The sequence below is a fragment of the Rhincodon typus genome, chromosome 25 (genome assembly GCF_021869965.1).
Source record: "Rhincodon typus isolate 14 chromosome 25, sRhiTyp1.1, whole genome shotgun sequence".
Classification (NCBI taxonomy): Eukaryota; Metazoa; Chordata; class Chondrichthyes; order Orectolobiformes; family Rhincodontidae; genus Rhincodon; species Rhincodon typus.
The window spans coordinates 17,921,090-17,937,860 of record NC_063356.1 but is presented as its reverse complement, the minus strand read 5'-3'; the positions used below and the strand labels follow the sequence as shown (position 1 = coordinate 17,937,860).

The following is a 16,771-nucleotide window of genomic DNA, read 5'->3' as shown; positions in this document are numbered from 1 at the left end:
CTTCAGAAGAAGGGTCTAGGCCGGAAACGTCAGCCTTCCTGCTCCTCTGATGCTGCTTGGCCTGCTGTGTTCATCCAGCTCTACACCTCGTTATCTTACTTCTGAATTCCTTATTGGATTTCTTGGTGACCAGATTATATTGATGACCTCTAGGTTTGCTCTTCCCATCGAGTGGAAATGCACCCACAGTACTCCATCAAAATCTTTTGCTACATTAAGGACCTCCATTAGGTCACCCTGGCTTTCGTCAAAAGAAAGATATTGTCCATATTTTCTGCTAAAATATTAATTGTTTCTGCCTCAGTAAGCCAGATCATCAGACTTTTATTGGGATATAAACTGAGCAGAGATGAAGTGAGACATTATTTATAGAAAAATCTGTTTAAATGATCAGCAGAAATGCTTAATTTAAGGTTGACTGGAATAGCCTTCCGAAGTTGTAGCATGGGTGAAATATCTACCAGTTTTGGTACATTTTGGTCTCTTAAACGCTTGTGCAATTGTCTGCAAAGCATTGCAATTTACTCCACCTCTGAAGATGTGCTGCCTAGCAGGTACTCCTCCTGAAATAAAAACCAAAAATGTTGAAAATGCTGTAGTTCAGCAGCATCAGGGAAGAATGAAATAGAGTTAATATTTCAGGTTAAAGACTTTTCTCATCAGCATGTTTACCTTGGCCTCCAATGAATGCTAATGATTTTCTAGCAGCAGGAACTAGCTGAAAACCTACTTACTTGGTTAATTTAAAATTTTAATAAAGTAAACAGATTTGAAGAACATAATGTTTGTTTAAACACATGTTGACTAAATGCTGTGTTTCTGTTAGATTGGATTGGGGTGAGCCTTCAGCTGAAGTCTAGAGAGACTGGAAAGATGTTTGCCAGCACTGAATTTAAATTCTTCAACTGCAGCGTTCATCAGCTGTAAGATCAATTTCTATTATGTTTTTAAAAATGATTTATAAGTGTATAAATTCTTGTCGTACTTTAAACTACTGGCCCATGGCAGCTCAGTCTATGCAAATCTTAGACTAATTGTCCAAAAATGTCTAATTTATCTGTGCAATGCACAGGTGGTATTGTTGAGACCTTCAGTCATTTGTAAATTGTGCTTACGTCAATAGTTTTTTTTTGCAGCATGATTCTCATGTTTTTTGGTTGGTGGTGATATTGATAAAAGAACAATAAATGAAACTGATTCCATTTGTAAACAGCAATTTGAGAAAAAAAAACTTTTTGAAGCATCTAAACCTGCAACTTATTGATTACTGGCAAGAGCAGGGAAAAGAGCTTGTTGCACATTTATAGCAACTCCTGGGCAACGAACCAGTAACGATCACTGGCAAATCGACTCCCGAAAAGCAAAAAATTCACATAAAACATTCAGTAAATGTGTTTACTATTATTGCTGCTAAAATTAGCATTTGGTGAATGCATCCTTGTGTGTTGATTGCATTGTGTTAAAAGCCTCACTCCAAGTATACTACACTTGCTGTCCCAGTCCAAAGCAGAATTAAGGTGCAAGTTAAATTCTTGTACTGTTTACTCATTCATCTGTCCCCAGGATCACCACCGCCACCATGTGCTGTCTGTAGGAACAAAGCTACGAATCGGGGCAGCAGCAAGAATGCTATCGCAGTCACTCTGACTGCATTTTGGCAATTGACAATATCTGCCAGATCAGTGCAAGAGGACTATACATCTGTATGCTGACCATATACCTTAAATTATCAAATTACTGTTAATAAACATGAGCCATTGAACATATTCAAAACAGAGACAATTTTTTGGAATAAGTGGCGATTGCCAGAGAGTAGAATTAAGATAGAAGCATGTCCATGGGTCTTATTGAATGATCGATCAAGTGCAAAGGTTTGAATTGTCTACTCTTGCCCTATTTCTTATATACCTTGATATCGGGCGCAGTTCTCTAATGTGGAGCTATGCCTACCAAGGGCTGAAATCATTTTCAATGGATCGGTATAACCAGCAGATCGAGGAGACATGCATGTCATCAATCCAGCCTAGATTTGGATCCAGAGCCCAGAAATGAAAGACTAGTCTGCATCACCAACTTCTCCTTTTGACATTGTTCTCTATATGAGAATAACACTCTGTCTAATAGTTTATTTTTCCACATTCCACATAGCATCTGGTTTTGTTCACCCTAACAACTGCTTGTATCACACAACTAGATATTGGTACTCACACACTATTCTATCCCAAACATGATTTTCTCCCATTCATACATCAAAACGTATTGATGCTTATGTATAAATTCTCAATGACAAACCTCTCAATAATTTTCTAACAAGTCAATATCTAAATTCTCGCTGGTCTAAGTTCAGTCAGATACTTAAAATAAAAATTTGAATTAACTTAATATCAACTAAATATCTGCATTACTTAAATATATGAATTAACAACAGCTCCCTCTATAGACGATGGTTTCAACCGAGGGGCAATCAATAATATCCTATTCAGATGCCCCTGCCAGTGTATCTGCTGACTGACTTGTATCAGCATGATGCTTTGTGGAAATTAAAGAATTATCTCCCATGTATCTCTGAACTTAAAGAAATTCTTAGGTGTTTCCTGAGAAATACTTGAGAACTTAGAGCAGATGTGCATAAGACATTACCTTGTTGTCTTTGATGCTTGTCATAAAAAATGTATGTATCAGTGCATCATATTTAATGGGACTGTTAATTTGATCAAATATGGCTAAATATCAAAAAATAGTGTTATTGTGATTGATGTCTCATTCCAAACCATCTCATCAGTGAGGACCTAAATTAATTTCCAAGCCATTCTTGACTGGATTGCTGTATCCAAATGAGTGCTAATTTTGTTTAGAATAATTGCTGTCTGGAAAGTTCATATAAAGCTGATTTTGTTTTCCACCTCTGTATGAAGCAGTTTCACTTCTGATTTCTTGCTGCATTGTTCCTGACAATGTGTATCCAAGTGTGTACAAGGAGCATTGGAAGTTGTAATTTAAAACCTTTTTTTTCAATTAAGCATAAATTGTGTACAGCATTGTTTAGCTGTTCCATGCTGGATAGATTATATATTTAAGTGCATGCTGCAGTGCAGAATGCCTTTTGCCAACTTGCGAAAAATTTAGACATGTGTTCACACCTGTGCTCTGCTAGAATCTGTAGTCATTTAGCTGTGTTGAAATTTCAAGCTATTGAGCAATGTAAAGCTGAGATGTTGATTGCTATAGTGAAAAGCTCGCTTCAAATAGACAATGATATCTGTACCTCCGATCACATCTAACTTCATCTCCCAGCAGCCAAATTAGGGGAGGCAAAAGTGGCATTATTGCTGGACTGTTAATCCAGAGACCTGGATGACATTCTGGGGACCCGGGGACCCATGACAGATGGTGGAATTTGAATTCAATAAAAAACTGGAATTAAGAATCTAATGATGACCATGAATCCATTGTCGATTGTCAGAAAAACGCACCTGGCTCACTAATGTCCTTTAGGGAAGGAAACTGCCATCCTTACCTGGTCTGGCCTACATGTGACTCCAGACCCACAGCAATGTGGTTGACTCTGAACTGCTCCCTGGGCAGTTAAGGATGGACAACAACGCTGCCTAGCCAGCAACGTCCTCATCCCATTAATGAATTTTTAAAAATCCAAATATTGAGGGGGGAAACAAAACGTCTACAGTACGAACAAGTACATCTTGAGAAACCATGTGATCATACATTAGTCAGATATTAAATATCTACTTTGGAGTACCGCTGTTTTGTGTGCTATATGTAATAAATTTGTAAACCATTTCTTTATGTACGGATTTGCAATTTTGTTCGTAGGAAAAAGAACAAACCTCACTGCTACTTGGTTTCCTAGCTCTGGTTAAGATAAATTTGACTGTTCTGATGCATTTTGGCCAGAGACCACATATATCACAGAGGTTTTTTTGCTTCTCTGTAATCTGTATCTTTTGCTGCTTATTTGTTTTTGTATTTCTGCCTCAGGTGTCTGTCGTGTGTGACTAGTGCATTTCGCTGTCATTGGTGTAAATATCGAAATCTTTGCACTCATGATCCTAGCATTTGCTCTTTCCAGGAGGGACGGGTCAATGCATCAGAGGTAATGAACTCTCATGTCATTCTGTGAGAAACACTTTCACTGTCTACTGACATATTGGCTTATTTAGAGATCATTGAATATAGCTACCTATTGAAAATAATTTTAAAGAATGTACAATAGTATTATCAATGTTTGGAAGCTCCTGCCATGGTGTTTTATGTTGGAAACCTTAAGATCTTTAGTCTGCACATTAACCAAAGATGTTTCTATGCGGTATGAAACCGGTGACTACATATGACTCGATGTCAGTGCGCAGAGCAACTTGACAAAGTCCTGCTCGTTCTGTAATGAATACTGGGCCAGTCCAGAAGTTAGAAATTGTAAAGATAGAAGATCTATGATAATAAATTAGGTTGTTTTTTGACCTGTTTTGATGTGAACCAATGATCTATGTATAAAAAAAAAATCTGGCTAATGTATCAGGTTTGTGGTTAGATCCAACCCCCGCAGGAAGAGAGCAACACTGGGTTATGAGTCAGCTCTCAAACTTAGCTACAACATAATACAGAGCAGGAGTGGTAGAGGTCTCTTGCCTGACCCTCCTTTCGACTCCAGGCAAATACTGTGGGAACATCTAATGCTGGGGAAACAACAAAGTGGATGCATGAGCATTTGTGTATGATATTAGTCATGGTGTTTTTCTTTCTGTTGCTAGTCTTGTAAGGCTGTGGTTTCCATGATAAACTAGGACTTTGGGAATTATTCTATTCAGGAGAACCTATTCTGTTTGTTGATTGGCCTGTTAAGCCCTTGATCGTCTCGGGCTTTCTAGGCAGTCAGAAAGTATTATTGAGCTTGAGAGAGTTGTAAGTATGGGGAAGGAGGTCTTGATTCAAAGTAAGACAGTTGATGCGTACCTGGTTTAGTTGGCTTTGTCAATATTTTTGAATTATATTAATTTATAGAGATCTGTGCTAAAATTGGATTCTATTTGTCAAAAATAATGTGACTGTCACCAGCCTTTGACTCTCACAGGCTTTTGCTTTTGAGAAAATCTCATATGGCATCCTCATCTCTAGCTGATACTTATCTGTCAAACCTTGAAGAATTGTCTATATCAATACAGATTTGGTCACAATTCCTTTCAATGTCTAAAAAAAAACTTGTGAATTCTAAGCATTTTGCAGCTTTTGGAAGGATTATTTACAGTCATGGTACTCTGTTTGGCCTTGGGGTTATTGGTGGCTTAGTTCCTCTTCACCTGTGACCCTTGTAAGATTTTTTGCTCCCTGGGCCTCTAGGCTTCCTTCCATAGTCTCCCCAGCTGTAACTGTTAACTCAATAGACTGTGTGTTGTTTCCCCTCCATTACTCTTTTTACAGCAAATGCAGACAAGGAGATGCTAATAGACAATGCTGTTACTAGACATAGACATTGTATTTATGTAAAATTGGTTGAAAACCAGGGAACGTCACTCTCCTGGCAGCATAATGTAAGTAACATACAGTCCTGTTGCATTACATGCTCATTGAAGCTGTGATAGTTTTATTTGGCCAACCAATGTAAACTGGGATTGTTTCTTTACATAAGTACACAGTAAACCTACATATTCTTTTAGTGGAAGATAGGCAAATGAAAAACAGGATGCAGAAGTAGTGATAGGCAGTCCTATAATTTCTGGTTTATGATAAACAGAGTTTGTCTTAGCCTGAATGCATCTAACATTTTGTAACTGAGCTGTTGCAATCATTAAGAGACATAAGTAGCAACATATATGGAACATGAAAACATTTCAATGAGTTGTTTCTTAAAGTTCTAATCAGAAAAGTGTAATGAAAATAGGCCTCAGTATCTCCAGGGAGGCATAGAGGGAGAAAGGGAAGCCAAACTCAGACACACAACCTAGCAAACGTACCTAGCAGATACACTGACATTTGAGTTGAATCATAAGAATTTGTCATTTTCCTTATACGTTTAACCTGGCAACTGGCCAGATTGAGCCAATTCTGGTTGGTAAAACTAGTGGCAGCAAACAGCAACTAGGGGACCTTATTGACTGCAAGTTTTGATGAATGAAGCAGGGGAGGGTGGGAGGGATGAAGAGATATCTGCAGTGGGGTGGAGAGAGTGCACGATGCCATAAGGGGCTGGAAGAAAGAAACCAATTGCACCAGGTCTAGAGAGAGGCAATGACTTTAAGAGAAACCTTTGACTTTCGACAACTTTCTGTCATCGAAAATAAATGAAGGAAGTGTTTAATATCGAGTCCAAAGCATTTGCCTTTAGGTTTATTTACCACATTATCTATTTAAGTACTCTACTTCATGGTAGCTTAATTCTCACAATAACTGCATCAAGTTACTGTTCATTTCAAAACTTTAGAATTCTAACAAAACCAGACACTGGTCAATTTGTGAGTTGCAACACTTGGTAACTAAGTGCTGAAAGTCCTTTCACCATTCAGAAGATGAATCATATTTCAGTAGGCACTTGCTAATCTCACTAATTTGTTATTGAATGTGGAACTGCACCTTTTAGCACACAGCGGATTAATGTTATTTTATCAACAGACAGATGTTCTTCTCAGTTATATTAAAAGAGTAGGGTTAATTTTTTTTCTGGTGAACCACATACTGCCCAAATATAACTGCATTTTTTTTTTAATTTCCTACCCTTGTCCTCCCACTATAAGCTGGATTCACACACTGTACTGTTAACAGCTAGAGCAGAGGGGAGAAGGTCATTGTTATATTAGCTTTGCTGTCAGCAGTGGGTGGTGTTTAACTCTTTTTATCAGCATAGGCTTTAACCCAGTACAGTCAATAAGGTTATTTCAGAAGCAAACTGAGAGTAAAAGTGGCAGACAGCATTTATATTCCCCCTTTTAACCTAAGTCCCTTGAAACTCTGTGCTCTCAGATCCAGCTCTGACTTTGTAATCAAACCTGCTGACAAAGGTGATGCTGTTGTTTACTGGCGTACTGACCACTACCTCGCAGAGGCTGAGGCCAGATCTCAGCCGCCGCCTCTTATCTCCCCCAGTCCATATCTCCACCATCGAACATCAAAGCTATTGTTTTCACGTCTGTCACTAACATCCCCACCCCCACCCCCCTATAGCCCGCTCCTACTGCCTGCCTAAAATCCACAAACAGGACTGCCCTGGCAGAACTATTGCTCCTGCCTCACAACTTTTCTTCCTACTGTTTCTCCACCTGTCCCAGTCTCTTCACACTTAAATTTGTGGTTTTGCTGATGCTTTATGTTAGTTTCAAAATTTCCAGTTTGCTGGCATCAGCTGGTTCCTCTACCATGGGCATGAAATCCCTCCAAACATCTATCCCCCACTGGGATGGTCTTCAGGCTCTCAGCTTCTTCAATGGAAGAAGGTCTAAACCTTCCCCCTCCTCCACCTGACCAAGCTTGTTCTCACTTTGAACAACTGCTCCTTTTAACTCATCTCACTTTCTCCAGATGGAACTGTCCTTGAACCAATCCTACAACTACAAGTCACAACTCTCCAGTACACTGATGACATCAACAGTGCTGCAGTGGTTTCTTGTCTGGAATTGGAAAAATTTATCAACTTTGCTTTCAGTTTCTGTCTTTCCCTCACCTTTGCCTGGTCTGTCTCTGACTCCTTCCTTCCCTTCTCGATGTCTCTGTTTCCATTACCAGAGACAGATTGGCCACTGATATCCACCACAAACCTACAGACTCCCATGGTTACCTTGACTATACATCCTCATACCCTCCCTGTAAAGACTCCATTCCATTCTCCCTGTTTCTCCTTCTTTGCATCTGTTCTGATGTTGCCACCTTCCACACAGGGACCTGAGACATGTCTACATTTTTCCTCAGCTGAGGATTCCCCACCACTGTGGTTGACAGTTCCCTCAGCCATGTCTGACCCATCTTCCACATTTCTGCCCTCACCTGTTCTCTTCACTCCCACAATCCCTGGACCTCACTTTCCACCCCACCAGCCTACACAACCAAACGATCATAAGCCACCCTTTCTGCCACCTCCAATGGGATGCCACCACCAGACACATTCCCCTTTTTGTCAGCATTCCACAGAGACCATTCCTTCTGAAACAGAACAACCAACCTATTGTCAATGCTTCCCATTAGCATTATTGAACATACATTTATGTCTTGGCTTACTGTCCGTAATCTCTATTGAACACGAGTTGATGACAGCTTGACTGAGCTTTAAAATCAGTGAAACCTGTGTAACCTCCCTAAACACAGAAACCTATGTATAGACATGAATAAATGGCTTGTTAGCATATACAAGAGACACAGTGATACCATTTGCACTAGTCAGTTAGGAGCAATGGACAGCTTTCAATGTAGTAGCTTATAACTTTGAACACAGCCTGCTGGAAAGCTGCTGATTTGTAACATTCTTTTGAGTTGCGATCAATGGCTTTAACTTTCAGCTTGCTTCCTGTTCATTGCCACATTTTCTTGGGGCCCATCACTTCCATGAGGTCAAAATGTACTGGTCAGTGCAAGATGGCACTGGGACTTGTGAAGCAGCAGGAACTCTTTACCCAGCATCCAAGCTGGAAGAGAAATCATTCTACTTTTGGGATTAAACACCTTTGTGGCTCTATGCCAAGACAAGAGTTGATATGGATGTAAGTTTTAAAAAATGCGCTCATCCAACAAATATTTATTTCACAAACTCCATTGCCATCTTGTGCTGATCTGCACGCACTAATCTCACCAGCCTCCCAAATCAGGGTGAGTGTACAGGAAAAGGAACTGAAGAGGTTGTTCATTGTACCAGCGCTGCAGCTACACACTGTTTCAGTGGATGCTGGCAGCTCCTATCCCCCTGACCTACTATGATCATCGACATTACCTTGGCTTTTGACGGTAAACCCACTTTGAGGAGTTTACATTTTGGAATGTGCAACTGAATGACCGCCCCATGCCTTTCTGCCTACAGAGTGATGGACTGGCCTGAGATCCCAGCTATTGCCAGTTGTGCTGTAAGCTCATTGCTCAACCAGAAAGCTACTGTATCTTTCCTACATGTAATGTGACCTGTTGTGTTTTCTCTCCCAAATGTTTTCCAACTGTTCCAAAAGACTCGTCTTTGGAAACTTCTCTTTACTGACACATCCTATCATCACATTGCCTCTTTATTGTTTGTCTTGTGACTCGTGTAATTCTGATAAGTGGAACTGAGAAAGACAGTACATTACTGAAGTTGCAGTTTGCTCCATGTGAGAAGGCTTTGTAATGAAACAAGAAATCAGACTGTGAAACTGTGAAGTGAACAGAGCTGATAGTGTGTGGGAGAGGGATTCTTAGCATTGTTGCAGTGGATTAGGTACTGATCATAATTTCAGCTGGTTCTACAACTTGTTGGGAAAATATTTAGTACAGGCGACTCTTTTGATTAAAAAAAATGCCACCTGCAAAAAAGAACAATTATGCCAGTCTCTGAGGTGAATGTCATTTCCAGATTTCACAATTTTATTTTTTAAAGCATCAGAATTGCCTGTAGTATTGATATTTACATAACAGCAAGAAAAAGAGAGACTTGAGCTCATTTTTGTTGGAACTGTAACAGTTGACAGATGTGTACAGAACCATCTCAGTCCTCCATTATATGTTTCTTCTAGGCTAGACAACAAAGTCTGCAAATAATTAAGCAATTCATCCTGTATGATACTGACAGTTATTTCTATCTATAGATTTATCAATCCTTGCTCTTGCATGAAATCTACTTTTATTTCAATTTCACTGTTACTGAATTTGAGTAAGTGGTTCAACCATCCACTTATCTTGAACTCAGACCGATGAAGTGATTTAAGGGGTTGGCGGGATGTCTCAATCACAGATTCTATAATCAGTTAAACGCTGGTGGAGATGAGTGAGTAGTGACTGCTGGTGAGTTGCTGTTGCCTCTCATAGCCTTGTGTTCCACTGTAAAATGGTTACTTAATTGATGTGTTGATGATTTAAGGTATGGTATTTCATTCAACTTTATATGATCTACCATTTGATCTGAAAGAGAAAGTAGCTGCAAAATTAACCTTTGATTGGAAATTTGTGATGTACTTTCAATGGCGTATTTTTTGTACAAGCAGAAATTATTAATATTTTTAATTTTTGAAAGACCATGGAAGAATATGTCCATTTTTTTATAAGTAGATTAATACTCTCTCTTCATTCTTTAATGAAAAATAACTCAAATACATTGGTGCTTGCTAGTGACTTACGTAGTCCAAAAAAGATGTGCAGGTTAGGTGAATTGGCCATGCTAAATTTCCCATAATTTCCAGGGTTATGTGGGCAAGGTGGATTAGCCATGGGAAATGGAGGGTTACAGGCCATAGGGTGGTGGGGGCTGTGGGTCTGGGTGCATTGCTCTTTGGAGGGTTGGTGTGGACTCAGTGGACCAAATGAATTCCACACTGTGGGAATTCTATTCCATGATTATATAACATTGGTGTAATTATTCAATAATACTTTGACATGTTGTCTCTTTCCAGAAATGTAGCTTTGCAATGATTTCTTGCGATTTGCTTTCACATCGTAAAGTCTGTACGGCATCTTGAGAGCTGATATCATTTGTCCTTTTTGCAAGTTAACCTTATTTTCAAAATAGCTGTTGTATTCACTGTGAACATTTTCCCAACAGTCTGTTCAATGAGTGAAATTACTTCAATACCTAATCAACTACAATAGTGCTAAAAATCCCCCTCCCTTTCATCAGCATGCAGCTCTGTTCACTTCACAGTTTTGAGGTCTAATTTTTCATTTGATTACAAACCATTCTCACATGGAGCAAAGGTGACACATTATGACAAGATATTATTCAACAGTAAGTATCTTTGTCTACAAGAATTCAGATTTGTGCATTAGGAAATAACTTACATTTATAATGTGGTGTGTTGCACATCCAGAATGCTTATTAAGAAAGAGTCATGTTAAAGTGCTATCACGTATTATATCAACAATCATGTCAGCTAATGTGCAAACAGCAAAAAGCATGAATGACAAGATAATCTATTTTCTAACTGATATAAGAAGGTTGGCCATGACATTGGGAGAACTCATTACTTTATATAGTGCTATTAAATATTCTCATAGCCAATTGAACTAATAAGTGAAGCTTTGTTTGTCTTATCTGAAAGATAGCATGTATAATATGTTCATTCTTTAGTACTGAAATGTTAGCATAGGTGATATGCTAGCGTGCATGATGCTTGAAGCTGCAATCTCTGATAGACAGGTGCAAAGCTGCTACAAACTGGGCCAAGCTGATGAAAATGATTGGCATTTATCCAAGTAAGATTGTCATAGAATCCAGTCACCTTAATCCCCAAGAGTACCTTGTTAAAAGCACAGAACTACTTATCAAGCTAACTTTGATTTCTGTTTTGATCCTTTCCCATTTAGGATTGTCCACAGCTGGTGCCCTCAGATGAGATTCTTATCCCAGTTGGAGAGGTGAAACCAATCACACTAAAGGCACGGAACCTGCCACAGCCGCAGTCTGGGCAACGGGGATATGAATGTATACTCGATGTACAAGGAGTAACCCAACGAGTGCCAGCTCTCCGATTCAACAGTTCGAGTGTTCAGTGCCAAAACAGTTCGGTAAATAGATAATTTGTCTCTGTTGACTTGATGTATTCAGTTTGTAGTCACGCAGAAGTTAAGTACAAGTCAGATTTTAGTCTAGACATTGTCACAGCACACCATATTAAGTATTGATCATTCTGAAGGGATGGCCATGCTCCTTCGTAATCTACAAGAGATTAACTAAATTGGAATCTTTTAAAACTTGAACCAACTTTGTTCACTAGATTTAACCATAAGGCGATTATGTTGAATAAACAAAAACCTTTCTGCTCTGAGGAAGGGTCACTGGACCCAAAACATTAACATGGATTTTTCTTCACAGATGCTGCCAGACCTGCTGAGCTTTTCCAGCAACTTCTGTTTTTGAACATTGAATAAATGACAGCTTCCAGTTGCTTATTACATGGAAACTAATAAAGAATCTGCTGTGTTGATTAAATGCTAACTGTGTGGTTTAGGTGTAATCAAGTACGGGAGCCATAACCCATTAGAGAAGCAAAAGCTGCAGCATTAAATTTTAGTAAAAACCAATAAGATAAAGCCATCTATGTCGTCATTTTGTTGTGGATACTATCTGAAACTTTTTTTCCAGTACAGGGGGATGAAGTTTTGTTTTGATGTGGATTAAAGATCAAGAATATAATTCATTAATTTTTCAGAAAACGTTAAATATTTTATATAATTACTTCAATTGATTGCTAACTGGCCAATTAGTTTTGCAGTTATAAGAGAATACAACAAAAGATGAATTAATAAGTTCACAATACCTTAATGCTTAAATCAGGATTTAAATAATGTTCATAAACTAAAAACAACCGATTGGCAAATAGTTGAATTATGTGCTGTTTAAGCATTTATTCAGCAACTACATCAGCCCTTATTTTAACAACTTCAGAAACATGACATGGCCTCTTCATCTTTCATCATTTTGTAGAATTTCAGAAATGTGCAACTCTTTACCTTCCCAAATTTTTTGTTTATTTTGCACAAGCTGGCGTTTTATTACTTGATGTTACTCAGTTGCTGCTGATTTAGTCCATTTTCAGTTTGATGCTAAAATCAAAGACATAATTGGGGAATGTTTTATGTCTGGATCAGAAATATCTATGCAATGGGAAATAGTTTGATCAACAGTAATTCATTGCTTTGATAAGATTGGCTTAATTCAGAACTGAATGCCAACAGTCGGAGAGTCTTGTGATTGACAGTACCTGGCAATCAATCAAAACACAAATGTGTGATTGACAGTCTATTCAACCAAGCTTTAACATGTCAGTCATTGTTAAGAGTGTTTTAAGTATCAGAGAAACAGTTAAGCTTTTCATTTCTATGTGAGATTAGACACTGTCTCTTTTCTCATCATAGGTTTTGTTATTGTCAGACATTTCCTTCTCAGCAATGAGATTTGTAGATATGATTGCTATTTCTTGTTTGTGCTCTTCTGATCACAGATGATGTCCTTGTGACTGATCAGTCAACAGTAGCTCTGTTTATATTTTACTTTGCTAAATCAAAATGTAAGGGGAGAAAAAAATGTAATAGGTTAAAATTCAGATTTAAACCTGGTTGGAGAATTGAATGAGGTGCTTGAGACTTTGTGGAAGGTGACAAAGCAGAGGAATTTATAGAAGAATGGTCCAAAGTTGGGCTGAGATAGGGAAGCTCTGCCAACAGGAGGAATGGAGAGGGGGATGCAGTGAAAAACAGAATCAGAAGATCACAGGGAATTATGGAGACGGACACCAAAGTAAAATGCAAAGATAGATTAAAGTCATCGAGGGATTTGAAGGTGGATTTTTGTCCTTAAGTACAATGCACTAAAGAAACAGGGAGGCGATATGTATCAGAAAGGCAGGAGTGAGTGAGGCAGCATCTCTGTGGGATACTGTGGGGCAGGTTGCATTTTAGTGGTTTAGGGTTACAAGGTGATTGTAAGCTAGCAAGTACGACCTTGAAGAACTTTAATCTGGATATGTGAGTAAATGTTCTGCAGCTAAGAGGCTAAACTAAGGGCAAAGACAGTCAATATTACAAAGGTAAAAGTGACTTACCTCCATGATAAATAGAATGTGAATTCTCTTCCTTCTGGAACAGAATGCTAATTGTTTGCATGGTTTGGTCAGTAACTGTGTGACTAATGAAAAGGGATAGAATATTTAACAGTACAGCAGAGTTTATCAAATGAGCAGAAATCTATTTCTTCCTCCTAATTTTCTAATCACATCTGTGTCCAAATTCCCTTCCCTGAAAACTACTAGACAGTCTGATAGCACAGATGTTCTGGGGTTGGGGAACATGATGGAGAGATAACTATCATCAAAAGTTGACTGCAATATTTTCAAAATATGTATTATTAAAACCATTCTGTACAGCCAGGAACGCATGCACACAGCACTCGGTTACCTCAAAATTGCCCTGGAAGATGTAGTCGTAAATGTACAGAGTAGAAGTGTGCACATGTGTGTTTAAAGTAGCAAATTGTAAGTGGTAGTCTGAGAGAGCTTCATAGTCTGTTAAGTAGTCTTTGACCTGCGTGTACTACAAGTGGCTGATGGCCTGGCCTGACAAAGCAGTATTCTTTGAAAAGTCTGTGGTTGCAAGGTCTAAAGCATTATACTTGTACAAAACAGGCTTTCAAAGAACAGAAGGCTACTTCATCAAGAATTACAATAGCAGAGAGGTGTGTAATTATATGGGGCACTGACATGGCTGCTTCTGAAATAGAATTCTTATCTTGGATTTAACTAGATGTGCCCTATCAGTCTGTGTCATTCAAAGGGTGGCAGGGGCACTGAAGGCAATAATAGGAGAAACCAAATTCTGTTATCAGCAACTGTCAGCTTTCAGGACTCTGCAGCTGAACTGAATTCAGGATGAGTCACACATATTCAATACAAACTGAGTGTGGGCTGGTGTAGGATCATTCTTCTAAGGTTAGCACCTTGATTTTAAATAAGGCCCATGAGTTACTGTGTGAACATAGCATTCGTGATTAAATTGTTGGAGGACTTTCTCACAAATAAATAAGAAGTGAATAACAGCACCCAACTGCATTTTTTTGTTTGGTTGAAGGAGGCTTTCTTTTAAAGGTGAAGTTAGCAACTTTTGCCAATAATTCCTTCAGTGTCTTAAGCCATACACATTAGAAGGACTCCAGACTTCTAGTTTGTGCGAAGTTCGTAAATATTCAGTGTAGAGTCAGTAAAGGTACAACTGTTGGTGTTCTTATGAGTTATGGAGGGTAGAATGGCTGCAGTTTCTATTAGTGACTTGTATTTAGTGACACAGACATTATTGTCATATAATAACATGTCATATATTAAGAATCACATTTGTAGCTTCACAGTAATGTTGAAAATTATCTACTTCCTGTGATGAGGTGTGTGCTAGATTTCTGCTGAAATCCTGAAATAGACATAACTCTAAACTGTACGTAGAACATAGAAGTAGGTGACGGTGAAAACAACATACCTTCTAAGAAACAAGTAAACATCCTGAAGTGATGGCTATGAATTCCAAGGATGAGTTTTGAAGAACAGTTAATCCCTGAGCCTCAAACACAGAACTTGTTGCTGTGATTGACCATTTTCCTGTTGAACTATCAAGCTTGTCTTGTGTATTGTGAGCAGCTAAACAAATAACCCAAAGGAGGGCATTGATGCTTCTTTCACCACCTTATTGGAGCTACAGGTTGGACTAGCGATTCTTATTACCATGGCTGTAAAAGAAACTGATCTCCAATCAAATGATGGGTATTTTTATAGAAGGGGAAACCATTGCTTTTTGGCATTGCAGGGTAGGGTTCAACTGCTTTACCATCATGTGAATCCCAGCCTGGAAATGGTCACAAGTCACCTCCAGAGAGCAGGCTAGTTTAAAGCCAAATTAGTGTTGAAGCAGAGATTGGCTTTGCTTGAGATCATTATGTTGCTAGATGAATTTAATACTTTAACTGTAAGGCTGAGTATAAGTTCAGTCAGTATGGAAAGGTGTTTTTCCTAACATGATTGTTTTTTTTCTGGCAGAAGAAAGACTTTGGGCAGATTAATATGACATACTAGAAACAAGAAGAAAAAGTCATTGTAATGTCAGTGATCTCTGCCATCTTCTAAAACAGCCACTTTGTTTTAAAATGACATTTTAGAATGTTTGAATTACCAAATTTGGTTTTAAAAATATTATTAATGAAGTATCAAACTTATGTGTGTGTTTTTCTCAACTCTTATTTCAGTACCACTATGATACAATGGACATCAGTGACCTGCCCATTGAGTTTTCAGTGGTGTGGAATGGTAACTTCATCATTGACAATCCAGCAGACATCAAAGGTATAAGTACAGCCAATATAAGCATAGGCCCCTTCTAACTCTGCAGCTACCTTTCTGGGATCAAAGATGCGTTTTAACCTGCAGCTCACAGTTCTGTGAGCCATGGTGCCATCCATACCAATTTGACACATGCTTCAAGGGAGGGAATGTAGATTTCGTTGGAATTTGAACTTACCAGTCAGAAGTGTGGGTTTGGTGGATCTTGGGTACTGTGCTGTGAAAACCTGGTGATTGAGCTTCCCCAACATACTGCCAGAGATTTAATTGCAAATTATGCATAAGTATGACATGAGGTTTCCCACAGGGAACTAAGTGGTCTGCTGTTTGGATTTAGACCCTTAACATTATAAAGTCACAACAACACCCATCCTTTACTAAAATTCATTCCATAGTTCATTTCTTTCTGGTGTTGCTCACCATATTGTGGCCTGAAGCAGGTTTATTTTGCTACAGAATGATTTGCATGAAATAATCTCTCTTGTGCACGGTTCAAAGGCTTTTGTTTCTCACACCGCCAACAAAGTATCTACACTCTGAAATGCAGGACCCTGAATTTTATGAAAGTATCTCTTACCTAACTGGAATCATCAGTGTTAATTATATGCATCTTGCTTTCTTCAAATTAAATTTCCTGCCCATGCACAATGACCCACTGTGTGATCAACCAGGCAGACTGTTGACTCTTCCTAAAGCTCTTGACGATGCAACATAACTCTGGACTGTTTTAAAAACAATATATAGGATTGATACAACAAGGTGCAGAGCTGGATGAACACAGCAGG

The 16,771-nt window shown here is 38.7% G+C and overlaps 1 protein-coding gene across 2 annotated transcripts in view; it reads left to right on the top strand.

Annotated features, from left to right (window-relative positions):
* The window catches only part of LOC109934064 (plexin-A2), a 434,576-nt gene that overhangs the window by 292,236 nt on the left and 125,569 nt on the right, over positions 1-16,771 (top strand). For both annotated transcript variants that reach the window (XM_048612014.1, XM_048612015.1), the window contains 4 exons: positions 827-923; positions 3,997-4,111; positions 11,476-11,676; positions 15,893-15,989. In XM_048612014.1, the coding sequence (XP_048467971.1) occupies positions 827-923; positions 3,997-4,111; positions 11,476-11,676; positions 15,893-15,989 (510 nt within the window). The remainder of the gene's footprint in view (positions 1-826; positions 924-3,996; positions 4,112-11,475; positions 11,677-15,892; positions 15,990-16,771) is intronic.